At 35.2% G+C, this 18,280-nt stretch overlaps 1 protein-coding gene across 1 annotated transcript in view; it reads right to left on the bottom strand.

The window, feature by feature from the left end:
• Nucleotides 1-17,939, bottom strand: part of LOC129443969 (uncharacterized) — a 44,994-nt gene extending 27,055 nt beyond the window's left edge. Inside the window, exons 1-15 of the mRNA XM_073860080.1 lie at nucleotides 17,729-17,939; nucleotides 17,407-17,553; nucleotides 15,490-15,537; nucleotides 13,469-15,275; nucleotides 13,078-13,248; nucleotides 12,577-12,750; nucleotides 11,438-11,614; nucleotides 11,049-11,222; nucleotides 10,956-10,965; nucleotides 10,721-10,727; nucleotides 7,026-7,172; nucleotides 6,864-6,911; nucleotides 4,884-6,693; nucleotides 2,609-2,779; nucleotides 2,011-2,181 (exon numbers count right to left, since the gene is read on the bottom strand). Of these exons, the coding sequence (XP_073716181.1) occupies nucleotides 2,011-2,181; nucleotides 2,609-2,779; nucleotides 4,884-6,693; nucleotides 6,864-6,911; nucleotides 7,026-7,172; nucleotides 10,721-10,727; nucleotides 10,956-10,965; nucleotides 11,049-11,222; nucleotides 11,438-11,614; nucleotides 12,577-12,750; nucleotides 13,078-13,248; nucleotides 13,469-15,275; nucleotides 15,490-15,537; nucleotides 17,407-17,553; nucleotides 17,729-17,759 (5,093 nt within the window). The 5' untranslated portion in view covers nucleotides 17,760-17,939. The remainder of the gene's footprint in view (nucleotides 1-2,010; nucleotides 2,182-2,608; nucleotides 2,780-4,883; nucleotides 6,694-6,863; nucleotides 6,912-7,025; nucleotides 7,173-10,720; nucleotides 10,728-10,955; nucleotides 10,966-11,048; nucleotides 11,223-11,437; nucleotides 11,615-12,576; nucleotides 12,751-13,077; nucleotides 13,249-13,468; nucleotides 15,276-15,489; nucleotides 15,538-17,406; nucleotides 17,554-17,728) is intronic.
• Between the last annotated feature and the right edge of the window lie 341 nt (nucleotides 17,940-18,280).

Raw genomic sequence — 18,280 nt, 5'->3', positions numbered from 1 at the left:
ATAGACAGCGGTGTCGCCACACCCCTTTACTGAGGCATGTGCCCCAGTGTAAATCTTTTGTGCCCAGGTGTAAATCTCAAGTTTAAATTTTAGCAGTTAACTAGTGTATTCAGATCTATATGCAATGTATTTACCCAATTTACACTGATGCGTGCACGCATGTATCCATGTCCACGCGCGTCTTTGCGTTCATCCGCGCGCGCAACTGCATCCAAAGGGGACGCCACGCAAATGAGTAATTATGAAAACATGACGAGAAGTAAGTTTCTAAATAAAAATGATAATCTTATTTTGACTCGATCATTATTGGCTTCTGTAAATGGACATCATAAATGTTTTGTGCAAAGCAGGGAAAAGGAAGCAGAACGGAGAGATGATAAGTTTAAGGGAGGTGAGACAAACTACATCCACACTCAGTCAGTTCTCAAATATTAGAGGAAAAATCTCAGGAAAACCTTTTGTCAAGTCTTTTGAATTGCAATGTTGCTGAGAAAATCAACAGATGTATGTGTTATACTGTTCTGTATTTACAGATATTAAATTAATATTTAGTTTACTAATATTTAATTCTAGGACACTAACTTACATAACAGTTAACAGTAACTATGACTGAGATTATTTAGAATAGCAGTCGTAAAATGACTGGTTTCTTGAAATATTATTGTAAAAATAAGTTATTAATCATTGCTGTTATTGTATAATGTAGAAAATATTTCTCTGCTGTCTTTATTACCAAACATTTTATGTCATTAATGTCTCCAAACATGTTAATAATGTTAGGTATGATGAAGATTATACTTAAATATTTTTAAATACATATTTATCTTTCGCAGTACCTGTTGCACTGAAAAATAGTGGGTTAAGCAAAGGACATTGCATAGAACTGTTGCACACTTCTTGCACACAGCAGGCTTTTACAAAAAGTCAGCAAAAATGGGGGGCCTGTGCCCCAGTAAAGCTTTATGTCTATCAACAGAGAAATGAAGAAAGCTTATGTTTCATCACAAAAATGTTGTCATGTTTTGTCAGGATTGTCGCATGCATGCAAAGGAAAAAACAAATCATTGTTGCATTCAGTGGCACTCATAATTTCTCTTATTTTCACCGGAAAAAAATTGGCTAGTGGAAATGCTGATTGGCTGGTAACTTTAGAAAGTTACCAGCCACTTTGGCTGGTGGTCAAAAAAGTTAATTTAGAACCCTGTCTATAAGGTCCGAGACTGCTGTATGTTTTTGTTTGTGTTCTGTGTTTATAACTGTAAATTTTCAATAAAAATCAATCAATAAATAAAATGTCCAACTAAAACAAACACGGATCACCATAACCCCATAACCTAATTTTTCACAATTAATTTGAACGTGCAAACAGCCGCAACAGATCAACAACAGAATCAGGATTCATACATTATCAAATTTTCAAACATAAAGATCACGCAATCAGTCCAAAGGATTAATATCCAAAGAGGTCAGATTGTCTCTTTTTCATCTAGCTTACCACAGTGGCCATTTCTAAAGCAGGATACAATTGAAAAAGTTTAGTTTTTTTCTGTTTGTGGAAAAAGAAAAACGTTTATGGTCAGGGTCTACGACAGAGGTGGTCTGCCCGGACGCATGCGAGACAGAGCATGGCATTTTGCGCACACATATGCGTCTCCATGCAGCTTCCAAGCTATACTCAAGCACACACACATGCGCACTACAAATGATTTCTCATACAAATGGTTACTTTAACAGACCGTCATGGCAGCAATAATTTGCTTCATTCAGAGGCCATTTACAAATTAAGGATAGAAAAGTGGTGAAATGTCTGTAGGCACATGTGGACACGCACGTTGTCTTGCCAATAAACCGCAAAATCACAGGAATTTGTTGATTACCGACTGTGGTAAGAAAATATCCAAACCAACTCAGCCCTATTCAATGGTATTAACATTGAGAAATCAATGATTTTTAACATTGTTTCAATGGTTGCTTGCTATCTGGGTACGTTTACATTACTCTTTTAAATACCTGAGTATCTCCAGTTTACAGTTTAAGCTCTTCAGTCCATCAGAGATCAGCTTCACTCCTGAATCCTGCAGGTTATTGTAACTGAGGTTCAGCTCCATCAGATGAGAGTTTGATGATAGAGCTGATGATAAACTTTCACAGCACTCAGCAGTGAGATTACAGTTTGTCAATCTCAACAAAGAACAGAAGCAGAGCGTCTGTGTCAGATGGTCAGAAGCAAAGAGATGAGTGAACATAGGATTCATTTAATTTATTTAAGTTTTTTGTTATTAACCTTTATGTAAATAAGTTCAACTCTAGCAAAGAATCAAAAAATCCATAAAGTGCTAGTACTGAACAAAAAATGGTGTAAATATATCTAACGTTTTTTTTTAATTGCGAGTGTCTTGTTCCTGTTTTAAACTTTCGTGGGCTTTGTTTTCATGTACTGTAAGTTCTGTATTGTGTTAATTTTTGTTACAGAACATTTTGTTACCAACATTTTCTGAAACAGGGGGCTGTCTGCACCAAATCCTGGCAGATCAACATCATGTTTATATCCTCATTAATAACATAAGAACCTCTGAGCTACATACGTTTACATTATGCTTTTAAATACCTCAATATCTTCAGTTTACAGTTTGGGCTCTTCAGTCCATCAGAGATCAGCTTCACCCCTGAATCATGCAGTTTATTGTCACTCAGGTCCAGCTCTATCAGATGAGAGTTTGATGATAGAGCTGATGATAAACTTTCACAGCATTCAGCAGTGAGATCACAGGCTATCAAACTAAACAGAGAACAGAAGCAGAGCGTCTGTGTCAGATGGTCAGCAACACAAAGATACTGTAAGTGAACATTAGAATCACTGTGTGTAAACATTTTGTTATTTACCTCCATGTAAATAACTGCAAACTCAAAGAACCGAAAAATCTATAATGTGCAAACTTAGCCCTCCCTCCCTGTGGGTTTAATGTTCGCTACTTCAAAATTTATTCTGAAAATACGTTTCTATCCCCCATTTTTGCATTATCTCTTATCGCATGAGTCAAAAACCACCACAAGTGAGTGTAAAAACTTTTTGCGAATTAATGGGATTTTTATTCAAAATTTGGCGTTTTCATCACTTGTTTCTCATGCAATACTTCAAAATGCACATAAAGTCATGGTGATGAAAACATGGCTAGTGAGGACAAAAATCTATGAAAATATTTATTTACAATTATAAAGCACAGTACACTTAACCCTTACATAAAGGAACTATTTCCACAATAATGAATACTCAGAATATTTACATTTGAGAAGCAGAACCTGTACTTATACAGCATGGAATCAGTGTGCAGTGAGATTCAGACACCCTTAAAAAATATTTAGCCTATTTAATAAGATTTATGTATGTTGGTCGCATGAAACTTTATGTGACTGATATCAGTGTCACCAGTGAAACCAGTATGAATGAACAAAAAGTATGGAATAGATTTAAATTCCATACTATAATTTCTTGGTTACCAATATGGTGAACAGTGTTGGGCTACTGACCATTTACTAATTTCTTATCCTTAAGTTTGTTTGGTTGTTGTAATGTTTACTTTACATGATGAGGTTGATCCTTTTGTGACTGTTATAACTGTTCTAGTTTGTAAATGCACCGAGACAAGGTAAACACAAAACTTTACTGACAGTCGGGCATCTGCTTTAACTACCAAAGAAAACATAAAAGTAAAACACAAGTGTCAAGGGCCAAACTAAGGCAAACACTAGGTATGTTGTAATAGTGTAATATAGGAGCAGCAGGGGAGCAGGTGTCAGATTTAATTTATTATTTACTGTCAAGAGTGTGTGATGAGAGCTCACTGACACTGACAATGGCATAAACAATGTGCTTTCTCGTTCGGTTATAATATACATATTTAATGTTTAATGTAAGCAAGATCGTTTTGTTGTTGTGTTTTTTCATTAAGAATAATATTAAACCCTTTATTCAAGCAGTGCTTTGAATGTAGGAAGAGCCGGTTGCTCAGCTTGGGACTGGCGGCTCCGTCAGAAGTACCTGCACACACTGTCTGGGTCAAGCACTTAATTAAACCAATTGTTGCCCTCACATTGCACATGGATTCAGCGATTTCATGCACAGTATGCATGCTCTGCATTTAAATGTGCAATGTTACAAGACTTTTTTAAAGATGTAAAATAAATCTTTGGTGTCCCCAGAGTACATATGTGAAGCTTTAGCCCCAAATACCATATAGATAATTTATAATAGCATGTCAAAACAAATACTGATCACCATAATGGTGACTTAAAATTAAACAAAACATCAACATCTAAGCCTAATAAGTGAATTGTGTTTTCTACTGCAATATTTTTACCGAAAATTCAGAAATAATGTTTTATTACCGTTATAAAATAATTGTAATTGCAATATTTCTCTTTTAAACATTGTGTGAACATTAAAACATGACATTGTCATAACGTTTGAAAATTCAAGCAACCAAGAAATATTCTAAAAACATAAAAAAAACTGGAAACTTTTCATGTAGGCAGAATGTTTTTTGGGAACGTTGGAAACATTAAATGAATATTCTTAGAACTTTTCTCTGTTGGGTAGGCTGGAAGAAGCCTGAGGAGTGGAATCAGGTGTTTCATATAAGGAGACATCTAAAACATTCTTGGAGGGGGGGCCCCGAGGACTGGATTTGGAAACCATTGGCCTATGGCACTGTTATGTCAATTTAGTGAGATTAAATGGAGTCTACCATACCTTGGTTTTAGGTGAATAGATGCCACTGTTATGATTACCATTGGAATGCAGTGACTGGCCAATCAGAATTAAGCATTCCAGAGCATAGTGTAATAAACTAAAAAAATACTATAAGAATAAGAAAATCACTCACTTAGCTTTTCTGCAGCATCTCACAGCTGGGATCAGTCTCATGTAGTTTGCAGGTGATGTTTTGTACATCTTCATGCCAAACTCATTCATCACCTCATCTGACATCAGCAGTATGTAGGTCAACACTGAACACATTGAAGCTGAGAGTTCTCTTCCTGAAAGTTTAACTGAACTCCGGTATCGCCGGATTTCCTCATATAACGATTTGTCTTTTAGCTCAAGTAGGCAGTAATATAGATTTACTGAAGTTTCAGCTGGGATGTTGTGGTTTTGTAATTGTTTAATGTGATCTTTAACTTTTGTGATGCTCTTTGTGCTGTTCTCAGTGACATTAAACAACCCATTAAGCAGTGTCTGATTAGATTCCAGTGAGATGCCCAACAGAAACCTCAAGAAAAGGTCAAAATGTCCTTGTTCACTCTGCACTGCTTTATCAACAGCTTTCTTCAGTAAACCATGCAGAGTAACTTTTTTGAGAATCTTTTTAAAACTGAAACAAGTTTTATGACCTAAGAAAAACTGAAGCTCATCCAGGTTCTTGTTCAGGTAGCTCATGAACACATGTAGTGCAGCAAGGAACTCTTGAACACTCAGATGTACAAAGTAGAAGACGTTGATCTTATGAAGTCCAGCTTCTTTCTTAAAGATCTCAGTGATCATTCCTGTGGACTCAGGTGTGTCTTCACTCAAATCAATACCACAAGTTTTCAGATCTTCCTCATAAAACATTGTGTTTCCATTCTTTAGTTGTTCAAAAGCTAGCTTGGCCAACTTTAATATATTTGTTTTATTTGAATCCAACAACTCTGCATAGTTTTTTTCAACGTCTTTATGATGTTTCCTGTTCTTCATGGTCATCTGTATTATAAGGAAGTGAATGTACATTTCAGTGAGTGTTGTGGGAATCTCCTCTGTCTTGTTTTTAGTGAGAGTTTTCAGAAGAACAATAGCTGTAATCCAACAGAAGACAGGAATGTGGCACATGATGTAAAGACTACGAGATGTTTTGATGTGTGAGATAATTCTGGAGGCCTGAGACTCATCTGATATTCTCTTTCTGAAGTACTCTTCCTTCTGTTGATCAGTGAATCCTCGCACCTCTGTGAACAAACCTACAAACTCTGAAGGGATTTGATTGGCTGCTGCTGGTCGTGAGGTCACCCAGACAAGAGCTGATGGAAGCAGGTCACCTCTGGCCAGATTTGTAATCAATTCATGTACAGATGATTTTTCCTCGACATCATTCATTTTGTTGCTTTTAAAATTTAAAGAAAATCGACTCTCATCAAGTCCATCAAAAATAAAAGCAAGGTTACATGTCTTAAATAGATTTGTTATATCAATATCTTTCAGTTTAGAATAAAATTCACCCAGAAACTGGTGAAGACTGATCTCTTTATCTTTAATCAAATTAATCTCTCGAAATGGGAGCAGGAACATGGCGTCTATATCTTGATTTGCTTTTCCTTCAGCCCAGTCCAGGATGAACTTGTGTACAGAGACAGTTTTTCCAATGCCAGCGATGCCTTTGGTCAGTACAACCTTTTTACTTGTCGTTCTTTGTCTCAGTGAACTGAATATATCATTGCAGTGGATTGGTCTGTCCTGTTGTTTTTTACCCGTTAAAGCTTCATCAATCTGCCGAATCTCATGTTCTTTATTGACTTCTTTAATATCACCTTCTGTGATAAAGAGCTCTGTGTAAACATCCTTCAGATATGTTTCTTCTTCCATTCTGACATCAAAAATACGCTGTACCTTGTCTTTCATGATGGCTTTGTGACTTTGTGACAAAAAATGCTTTAAATCCACTGTAATTTGAAAAAAAAAACAATACAAAAAGGTGAGATAATAAAACAAAAAGCACAAATATTTTTCCACACTGGCATAATCAGTATTACAGTATAATGTTTAATGGTTTTCAAATGTTAAAGTGTATTTTCAACTAAACGACATTTAAAAATAATTAATGAGAGCGCACCTTGTTTTACTGTATGTTTTCCTGTTGTCTCTGAGGACTCGAGTTGCTCTGTGAAGAAATACAATAGCAAAAGAGCACAAAATTAAAGAGAGATCAAAATGAAAGAGAACATGTAAAATTGAATAAAGAAAAGGTAGTTTCGTAGTATTTCATTCCATGTACCTGCAGAGTTTGAGACATAGTTGATGTTTAGTGATCTTATGTTGCTGTTGTGAAGTACAGGACTAATTACTGTTGCACTTGTGTCGGCTGTTATCTCAACATTGACTTCTGCAAAACTTCTGTCGATATGAACTGCAGCATCTTGTACTGAAACATTGACAAAGAGACATGACATGCACAAAGATTCATCAATACCAACATTAGTGATAATGTTTCTTGTGCTTGTTTTTAACAGTTCAAACTGAAAGGGTTCATGTGGTCTTATATGACACTTAACATTTCTTTGTGATTTGTGCTCTTTAAACTCACCCTGTGTTTCCTGAGTCGATGCCATCGTTTTTCACTCACTGCTAGACACGAAAAGGATTTTGAAACGTTTGTTTGGCAGTAAGATGGCTGTCATATTTTAAGTCTGTCAGCGAGACATTGATTCACATTGTTTATGTGCCGTTATATTAAATCGGCTCCACCTTCAAACATCTCGTTCCGTGTTTATAGTTTTTGAATGATCGCTGATCCTGGGCGCGGTTCTAACTTTAAAAAAGTCTCAAGATACTTTAAGCATTCTGTAAAAATATAATCAATATCTTAAATCTTAAATATATGTCAATAATGATAACTTACCTTAAACAGTCAATGAATGATGCTTTCCTATCTGGTTCAACAGAAGAAAGGACATCCGTTTTTCTCACACAAGTAAATTTGGGTTTTGACCAAGCAATAAAGTTAGTTTTAAAACGAAAACATTTTTTGCAGGTCCTTATCCTATTTTCACCTTGTCAGCAGAGAAGCAGCAACGTTGTACATTTAATGCAAAAGATGATCGCTTTCGAAGAACTGCATCATGAGGCTTCGAAACTTTTACGAATCTTTTGTTTCGAATCATTGGTTCGGAGCGTGTTTCATTTTTTTACGGTCTATGGTTTCAAACTCATAGATATGTATATAAAGGCTAGATGGCTCGTCCGCGCTGCTGGCCGCAATTGAGTGCAACGTCCGCATTTTGGCGGCCATCTTACGACAGGGCGCTCGCTCACTCGTAGCATTGAGTTTTAATGATGCAGGTACTTTTAAATGACCATAACTTGCTTAATTTTTTACCGATTTTCAAACGGTTTGGTTTGTTATAAACGTCAAAGATGTACCTATGACACTGCATACCTATACTAAAAATAAAAAATAAATTCATGAAACATGTTAAAGCATCCAGAATTATAGCCACGTTAATAACGTTTGTAAAAACCCAAACCGTTTGAAAATCGGTAGAAAATTGAGCAAGTTATGGTCATTTAAAAGTACCTGCACCATTAAACTCAATGCTACGAGTGAGCGAGCGCCCTGTCCTAAGATGGCCGCCAGGTGATGACGTTAGGGACTCCGCCTTGAGCCATCTAGCCTTCATACATGTTCAAACTGGCCAGGTCACGTGATTTTAGCAAACGAGGCTTCATTACGTCATAACTGTTTCAACAATCTGATGATTTACCACTGGGGGAGTTGTAAAAAAGTGTAAAATGTATGGACAGAACTGCTTTTACAATATTTTGACCAGCAGGTGTCGCCAGCGTGTGTGGTGTTTCGAACGCTTGTTTGTTTCTCCCATTACTAGCAAAAACACCATAGCTATTCATTTCATATCTTCAGTGTATTTCCTGGGGCCTATACCATGAAGCTGGTTTAGTTGGTTAGCCAGCTTTGTTTAGGATTAGTTTGTGCAAATCCTGGGTTTTGGGTACCATGAAAATAGCTTTTACCAACAAGGCCTGCACATTGGCTTGGTTTTGTCAACCTTAAACTAATCCTGTAACCCTGAATTTGTTTAACCATTTTCATGGTACGGGCCCCTGATTGCAGTTTCCTCACAACACCAAAAAATATCTGCAAAGTTGAAACTGACTGTATCATGGCCGATGCTTCATTTTCGTCTTAACTGTTTCGAGACTCCAAGATGGTTCACCACTTGGGGCAGTTCACAAATTATATATAGGTAAACTTATGTCAAAAGTTGTATTATCCAAGTTCATAAAACATTTCTGATAACGCTGTTTCCTACTTATTGTTTATAGACGGATTTAATCACAAACATCTGCATTTAAATAAAAAGGGGGTTAAGAGTGTTACACTTTAATTTAATGGCTTAATTAAGATATATTATCTTTTATAAAAAATTGCAATTATTTTGTAAAAGTGTCAAATGTTTTTGACTGAGATCTTGTTGCTTTCACAGTGTTTTTAATAGCAGGAATATAGCGCCCATATTTAGGGGTTTCGAACGCTTCGAAACAGCGAATCATTTTTGAAGCAATTGGTTCAGTTGAATCAAAGCTTCGAAAAGATTCATTTCTCCCATCACTATAGCTGACTGTTTGCTTATGCAGGTTTGTGTTATAAGTTTCAAAGTTGTCACAAACTGTGTTTTTATTATTGTATATTACCTGATGTGTCATTATAAAATTACTAAAGTGCATACCTTCACCTTATGGATTCATGTACAAAAAATTAAAAGCAGTCTAGAAGTTTTTGACACACATACAGACATCAAGATTAGCCCATGAATTACAACAATGGTGACATTCTCAATGTCGCAATGCATGCTGGAAAGCATCCTACAAAATGGCAACATGCTTTAAAACATTGGTAATTTGAATTAAGTATCAACAGCAAAATAGCGATTTTCTAGTTATTAATAAGCGGCCTATTAAGTGAATCAGCCTATAAAACACAACCAGAAACAACTGTTAAGTCTAAGGTAATTCCCAGAGACTTGTTTTGAGGTGTGCAACGGTTTGTATATCCCCAAACTGCAAATGACAATGAGAGTAATGGAAAAATTTGCCATCACTAATATGGCGGCACGTTTGACATAAAGTAATTATGTCTATGAAATGTCCCCATAAAATAATGATAATTATTGTTTCTGTTCATTATACCTACTTAAACATATTTTGGGGACAAATTTGTTTACGAAAAGTGAGTAGAACCCGGCAAAAAATTGTGTAAAAAAATTGTGAAAAAGCACAATAAAAAATTATAATTTCTATGTTAAATTGATTTTCTCAGCATGTTTACAATTACAGTACAGGTATTGCATAATGTCAGGTAGGAATTAAAGTGTTTTGCTGTATTACCACCTGTAAAACTGAACTAACCAACACCATGCGAATGAGTGTATAAATGATACCATTGGCATAAGGAATTTTAAACAATTTACTTTATTGAAAATATCAACGTATACACATACATCTAGATATAAATAAAAATATGAAAAGGAACTAAATTAACTGTTGATTTAATAAATGTATGCTTAAGTCAGACATACATAATGTACAAAAAGTTTATTTCAAGTGAAGATTTTTTTGCACAGCATAAAGCTGATATATTAAAAACATAAATGAGGAAGCAATTGTAGGTGTTATGTGCCTTTCCTTCTTGCAAATTAAGACAAGATAACACATTTGCCATTTTTATTCAGCACAGAGAGCACTAATTAAAAAGATGCATTTCTTGTACTTCAGAACGTCTGCTGTGTGATTTAACTTTCGAAAGGCAATCTAAAGGAAACATGCTACAACACATTGAATGTTAATTTCCATGACAGATATAGTGGCATTAAGATTGGCAAAAAAAAAAGTATTGCAAATTGAGTAGCATTTAGTTTACCTTTATCTTTTCAGCCATATTTTCAGCCTATTTACCTTGATCCTTCATGGATTTGAAAATTTTATCTCAGATGTTTCTCCATGTCACCCTTCTTCACAATTTCTTTAAAGGAAGGAAATGCCATTTAAATCTCTGCTCTGAAACTCGATGCTCCAGTGCGTTTATGTTGCTCGATTCAAGTTGTTGTTTTAGATATTGTTCCATGTCTGAACTGTTTGAGATTGTTGTCTTGTTTTAAAACTGGTTCGGAACGCTATTGTACAATCTCACAAAATTCAATCTTTAAACACAGAGAAAAACATGTCACATTTTGCACACATATTTGTATAACACAAACTGTGGTCCCTTTACTCTCCAACTTACTCATTATTCTCCAGTCTGCAGTTTGGATCCTTCACAAGGTCAGAGAGCAGCTTGTTTCCTGAGGCTCCTGGGTTATTGAAGCTCAGATCTAGATGAATTAGGTGTGATGGGTTTGACCTCAGAGCTGAAGCCAGATAACAAAAGCCTTGCTCTGTCACTTTACAGCCAGATAATCTACAAACACATGAATCAACAGTAAATTTAAGATGATGAGAATGAGTAAAATCAAAGTTCTCCACCCTCAAAAACGTGACACATTATATCAATGCCCTGAATGAGATAAATAAAGATTTGATTGCTTTTTAAATAGTTTTCTGTGTGTAATTAATTACAATGTGTATGTATATGACAGCAGTTCAGAATAAATAAACTATGAACTTTTTATATACTTCAGTATCTGCAGTTTACAGTTTGGGCTCTTCAGTCCATCAGAGATCAGCTTCACTCCTGAATCCTGAATCAGTTTATTGTTACTCAGGTTCAGGTGTATCAGATGAGAGTTTGATGATTGTAAAGCAGATGATAAACTTTCACAGCACTCAGCAGTAAGATCACAGTTTTCCAGTCTAAACAAAGAATAAAGGCAGCATGTCAAGTTTTCACATTTCAAGTTTATTTGTAATATGTCCAGATGTCAGCTACAGTTTGTACATTTAAATTTGTGATGTGAGGTATGGCAGTACAGTACAAAATGTTAAGCAAGAATGCTTATGACTTGTAAACGTAATGCTCAGTTAACTTAAATAAAAAAGGCTTGATGACATATGCAGCAGACTTCGGATTGAGAAATAGCCCTCATGAAATTAAATAAGGGCTGTGGCCACCATCTTGTGTCAAGACAAGGAGGTTCATTTGCAATGCACCTTACAGTGAAGGGGTAGCAGCTAGCCGTTGAAGGCATAGACATTATATATGTAGGTGCCTCATGGTGAAAATATGTGAAAAGTAATTTTTAAACTGTTATAAAACATTATTTCTGAATATTCTGTAAAAATATTGCAGTAGAAAACAGCAATGTTTTGTTTCCTTTAAAGGGGACATATTATGAAAATCTGACTTTTTCCATGTTTAAATGCTATAATTGGGCCACAGTGCTTCTATCAACCTAGATTGTGACTGTGAAAAAGTGACAGTGAAAAAGAACACACCAGTAACTTAGTTTTGGTAAGCCATTCTCTGCAAGCATGTGAAAAAATTGGTAATTGAAGTTTGGCTCTCTCTGTGATGTCAAAAGGGGATATTATTATGATAATAACGCCCTTTATTCGGCACTATACATTATTCATTTATTTTACATCTTTAAAGGGTCTTGTTAAATGTCAAATTTAAAGGCGCCCGTATGGTGATCAGTGTTTGTTTTAGTTGGACTCTTGACTTTTTGCTCTTTTTACTTTTTTCCCAGCATGACTGCTATAACTGTTAAAAACACACAAATAAGCTTCAATCTACAGTTAGAGAAACACAACATCTATTACAAAACATAATCAAAATATTTAATCTGTATAATGCACATATAGGACTCGTGTACCTGAGTGTCTCCAGTCTACAGTATGGATCTTCCAGTAGATCAGAGAGCAGCTTCATTCCTGAGACTCTTGGGTTATTGTGGCTGAGATCCAGATCTCTTATGTGTGATGGGTTTGACCTTAGAGCTGAAGCCAAATAAGAAACGCCTTCCTGTTTCAACTTACAGTAACATAATCTAAAACACAAACAGTAAAGTTTACCTGCAACATCTAGAGAATTGAATTTGACATTATTTAATATAGAGAGACAATGAAAATGTTCTGGGAGGGGGTTCACAAGGACTAAGTTGTTGTTCTAGCAGCATTGGTCTGGTTTCTCACTCGATTCAATCAAACCCCGATTCACTTGTGTAATCTCACGTCATCATCAACAAGCACATTGAAGAGGATGTAAAACACAACACAACATATTTTTGTTTGTTGGTGTTGTCATGGGTTACCCTAAAAACTCGTCATTGGCAGAGAAGCGTTTTCTCTTTATTTATGGGAAAAGAGTTAAATACCTCAGTATCTTCAATTTACAGTTTGGGCTTTTCAGTCCATCAGAGAGCAGTTTCACTCCTGAATCCTGCAGGTTATTGTAACTCAGGTTCAGCTCCAAAAGATGATTTGGTGAATGTAGAGCATTTGATAAACTTTCACAGCACTCAACAGTGAGATTACAGTCTGTCAATCTGAACCAGAAACAGAAGCAGTTTGTTCACTTGTCAGTAATATAATCATATGAAAATAGACAGTTGTAATCACAAATAAATCCCATTTGGGGAATAAAATATCAGGGGCTGTTTGCACCATCTGGCCGTACACTCGGTTAAGGTTTTATTTTATACATAAAGCTCTCCCTGGGCACAGGCCCCCTATTACATTTTAAATTGCTAAGAAAAAATCACTCACATAGCTTTCCTGCAGCATTTTACAGCTGGGATCAGTCTCATGTAGTTTGCAGGTGATGTGTTGTACATCTTCATGTCAAACTCATCCATCACCTCATCTGACATCAGCAGTATGTAGGTCAACACTGAACACATTGAAGCTGAGAGTTTTCTTCCTGAATGATAACCTAAACTCAGGTATCGCTGGATTTCCTCATATAATGATCTGTCTTTTAACTCAAGTAGGCAGTAATATAGATTAACTGAAGCTTCAGCTGGGATGTTGAGGTTTTGTAATTGTTTAATGTGCTCTTTAACTATTGTGATGCTCTCTGTGCTGTTCACAGTGACATTAAACAGACCGTTCAGCAGTTTCTGATTGGATTCCAATGAAATGCCCAACAAAAACCTCAAGAAAAGGTCAAAATGCCCTGTTTCACTCTCTATTGCTTTATCAACAGCTTTCTTCAGTAAGGTATGTAGAGAAACAATTTTGAAAAGCTTATTAAAAAAGAACTGAATTTCATGATTGGAGAAAAACTGAAGCTCCTCCAGGTTCTTGTTCAGATAGCTCATGAACACATGTAGTGCAGCGAGGAACTCTTGAACACTCAGATGTACAAAGCAGAAGACCTTCATCTCATGAAGTCCAGTTTCTTTCTTAAAGATCTCAGTGAGCATTCCTGTGGACTCAGGTGTGTCTTCATTTACATCAATATCACACTTTTTCAGCTCTTCCTCATAAAACATTGTGTTTCCCTTCTTTAGCTGTTCAAAAGCTAGCTTGGCCAACTTTAATATATTTGTTTTATTTGAATCCAACAACTTTCCATAGTTTCTTTCAACATCTTTATCATGTTTCCTGTTCTTCATGTTCATCTGTATTATAAGGAAGTGAATGTACATTTCAGTGAGTGTTGTGGGAATCTCTTCTGTCTTGTCCTCAATGAGAGTTTCCAGAAGAACAATAGCTGTAATCCAACAGAAGACAGGAATGTGGCACATGATGTAAAGACTACGAGATGTTTTGATGTGTGAGATAATTCTGGAGGCTTGAGACTCATCTGATATTCTCTTTCTGAAGTACTCTTCCTTCTGTTGATCAGTGAATCCTCGCACCTCTGTGAACAAACCTACAAACTCTGAAGGGATTTGATTGGCTGCTGCTGGTCGGGAGGTCACCCAGACAAGAGCTGAAGGAAGCAGATGACCTTTCACCAGATTTGTGAACAATTCATCTACAGATGATCTTTCCTCAACATCATTCATTTTTTTGCTTTTAAAATTTAAAGGCAATCGACTCTCATCAAGTCCATCAAAGATAAAAGCGAGAGTACACTTCTTATATAGATTTGTTTTACTCATATCTTTCAGATCAGGATAAAATTTACTTAGAAGCTGTTGGAGATTGATCTTTTCATCTTTAATTAAATTAATTTCTCTAAATGGAAGCAGGAACATGACGTCTATATCCTGATTGGCTTTTCCTTCAGCCCAGTCCAGGATGAACTTGTGAACAGAGACAGTTTTTCCAATGCCAGCGATGCCTTTGGTCAGTACAACCTTTTTACTTGTCGTTTTTTGTCTCAGTGAACTTAATATATCATTGCAGTTGATTGGTCTGTCGTGTTGTTTTTTACCCGTTAAAGCTTCATCAATCTGCCGAATCTCATGTTCTTTATTGACTTCTTTAATATCACCTTCTGTGATAAAGAGCTCTGTGTAAACATCATTCAGATATGTTTCTTCCTCCTTTTTGACATCAAAAATTCGTTCAGCCTTGTCTTTTAAGTTGGCTTTGTGATTTTTCAAAAAATGCATAAGGTTCTCTGTGGTTAAAAAAGCGATACAAAAAAGGTTTTAATCTTCATTTTCATCATAATTTTCATCAGCTAACTTATAATCAATATTAACTAGTGCAATAATTTTTTGATCAATCCTAGCAAAAGCAGTGATGTATTGTCTTGTAATGCTAAGTATATTTATATCTAAATAAATGTTAAATTATTTATTGAGAGCGCTGTATAATAAAGTCTGGTGCACCTTGTTTTACTTTATGTTTTCCTGTTGTCTCTGAGGACTCTTGTTGCTCTGTGAAGAAATACGATAGCAGAAGAGCACAGAATTAAAAGGAGACTCAATGAATGAGAAAATGTTAAATAATGAAGATGTATATATTGTAATGAAAGATACACAAACTCTTTTTGGTTAAGATTTGTGGCTTTAAATTGTTAGCTTTAACCCAGCTAGCAGAAAAAAGTTCTAAGAACGTTCCCTGAAAGTTCCCAAGGTTCCCAAAAACATTCTGCCAACGTTAAAAGTGTCCAGTTTTCTTTAAGTTCTAAGAACGTTTCTGGGTTGTCTGAACGTAATAGGAATGTTACATTTTACCATTTTTAAACGTTATGACAATGTCATGTTTTAATGTTCACACAATGTTTAAAACAACAACTGTTTATTATATTGACTTGTTTAATTGTTAAATGATAGAGAAACATTGCATATTATTATTTTATAAAACATTATTTCTGAATGTTCAGTAAATATATTGCTGTTGTAGAAAACACGATTCACTTATTAGGTTTAGATGTTGATGTTTTATTTCATTTTAAGTCACCATTATTGTGATTAGTGTTTGTTTTAGTTGGACTCTTGACACTTGACTTTTTGCTTGCTAGTTTTTTCCTGGTTGTGTTAACTTTGTGTTAATGCACCACATTTGTTATGAACATGAAACGTTTATAGTGTATTTCTGTGGTTGTTGGTACATAATGGTAAAGATCATCACCTAATTAATTTACTAATCAAACGTTTATTTTCTGTCAACAATATAAATGAGATCCAGCTCTTTCACAGCAGTTTGTCATTAAGGAGTTTTAGAAACTTTGGAGAAAAACTCCCCGCAGTATAATTGGGACGCACAAACATCAAGTATCAGAGTATGAATCTCAACCATGGCGACAAATAAAATTGTTTAAAAAATCCTTATTTATCCATGCTGCAGTGCATGTTGGGAATCCTGAATGAGATTTGTAATTTGTTAATACCCAGCATGCATTGCAGCATGAAGTTTTTCATTTAATTGTCACAATAGTTGAGACTCATACTCTGATTCTTGGTGTTTGTGCGTCCCAGTTGTACAGCGGATGTTTTTTGTCCAAAGTTTCTTAAAGTCCTTAATGACAAACTGCTGTGAAAGTGCTGGATCTCATTTACATTTTTGACAGAAAATAAACTTTTGATTAGTAAATTAATTAGGTGATGATCTTTACAATTATGTACCAAGCACCACAGAATTACACTATTAACTTTTCATATCAAATGTGGTGTATTAACAAAAAGTTAACACAACCAGGAAAAAACTAGTAAGCAAAAAGTCAAGTGTCAAGAGTCCAACTAAAACAAACACTAATCACAATAATGGTGACTTAAAATGAAACAAAACATCAACATCTAAACCTAATAAGTGAATTGTGTTTTCTACAGCAATATATTTACTGAACATTCAGAAATAATGTTTTATAAAATAATAAAATGCAATGTTTCTCTATCATTTACATAACAATCAAACAAGTCAATATAATAAACAGTTGTTGTTTTAAACATTGTGTGAACATTAAAACATGACATTGTCATAACGTTTAAAATGGTCAAATGTAACATTCCTCTAACGTTCAGACAACCCAGAAACGTTCTTAGAACTTAAAGAAAACTGGACACTTTTTACACTGGTAGAATATTTTTGGGAACCTTGGGAACTTTCAGGGAACGTTCTTAGAACTTTTTTCTGCTAGCTGGGAAGGTCATCATACAGATGTTACCTCACTCCTAAATTTACTTATAGCAGACATAAATATTTAAAGTCTCTCTCTTCCAGAAATACTGAACCATCATTTTAAAAGACTATTGACTCATCTTTACTGTTTATTTAACAGCCAAAGAAGCACTTCTTCATATTACCTGCAGATTTTGAACCATAGATATTTACTGGGCCTGATATGATGTTTCCGGTAAGTACAGGAGCATTTACAGCTGCACTTCTGTCAGCTTTCATCTCAACATTGACTCCTGTCAATCTTCTGTCGATCTGAACTGCAGCATCTTCTTCTGAATCATTGACAGAGAAATTTAAAACTGAGACAAAAAAAATTTATATCTCCAAAACTGATTATTAGAAAAGTCAGATTTTTATGTAATCTTTAAAATTATCATTTCTTGTGTTTCTTACAGTTCAAACTAAAATGGGTTCATGTGGTCTTAAATGTGTGCTTTTCAAACTCACCCTGTGCTTCCTGAAGCTGAATCAATGCCATCGTCCTTCATTCACTCACTGCTATATAAGAAGAATCAGATTTTAAATGGTATTTAAAATATTTTTAATCAGTGAGAGAGTTTTCACACTTTTTGTGCTGTTGTAATAGATCAGCTCCACTTTAAGACATCATGTCCGTGTTCATCAGTTGAATGTCGCTCTTTGCCCTGTGTGTGGTTGTTTCCTGTAATTTTGTTTTTCATTCCGTTAAATTTTTTTTACATTTAGAGGTGGTTTACTAAACAGGGCTTATCCTGGTCCCAGACTAAAATGCATGTTTGAACTGCTTGATTAAAAAACATCTTGTACTGTTTGCATTTGTGCTTTAAAAACCGCTGTTTATATATATATATATATATATATATATATATATATAAATCTTTTTCAAAGCAGGTAATTATGTGAAGATTTGGTCTCAGTATTCTGTAAAACTCTTTGAAGTCTACAGTCAATGTAAAGCAAACTTACATATCTAAGTCAATATATTTGCTTGCTTACCTTAAATGATGATACCTGTCCTTT

Source organism: Misgurnus anguillicaudatus, chromosome 3, assembly GCF_027580225.2.
Source record: "Misgurnus anguillicaudatus chromosome 3, ASM2758022v2, whole genome shotgun sequence".
Taxonomy (NCBI): domain Eukaryota; kingdom Metazoa; phylum Chordata; class Actinopteri; order Cypriniformes; family Cobitidae; genus Misgurnus; species Misgurnus anguillicaudatus.
Note: the sequence above shows the minus strand (reverse complement) of the source record. Positions and strands in the feature narration are given on the sequence as shown.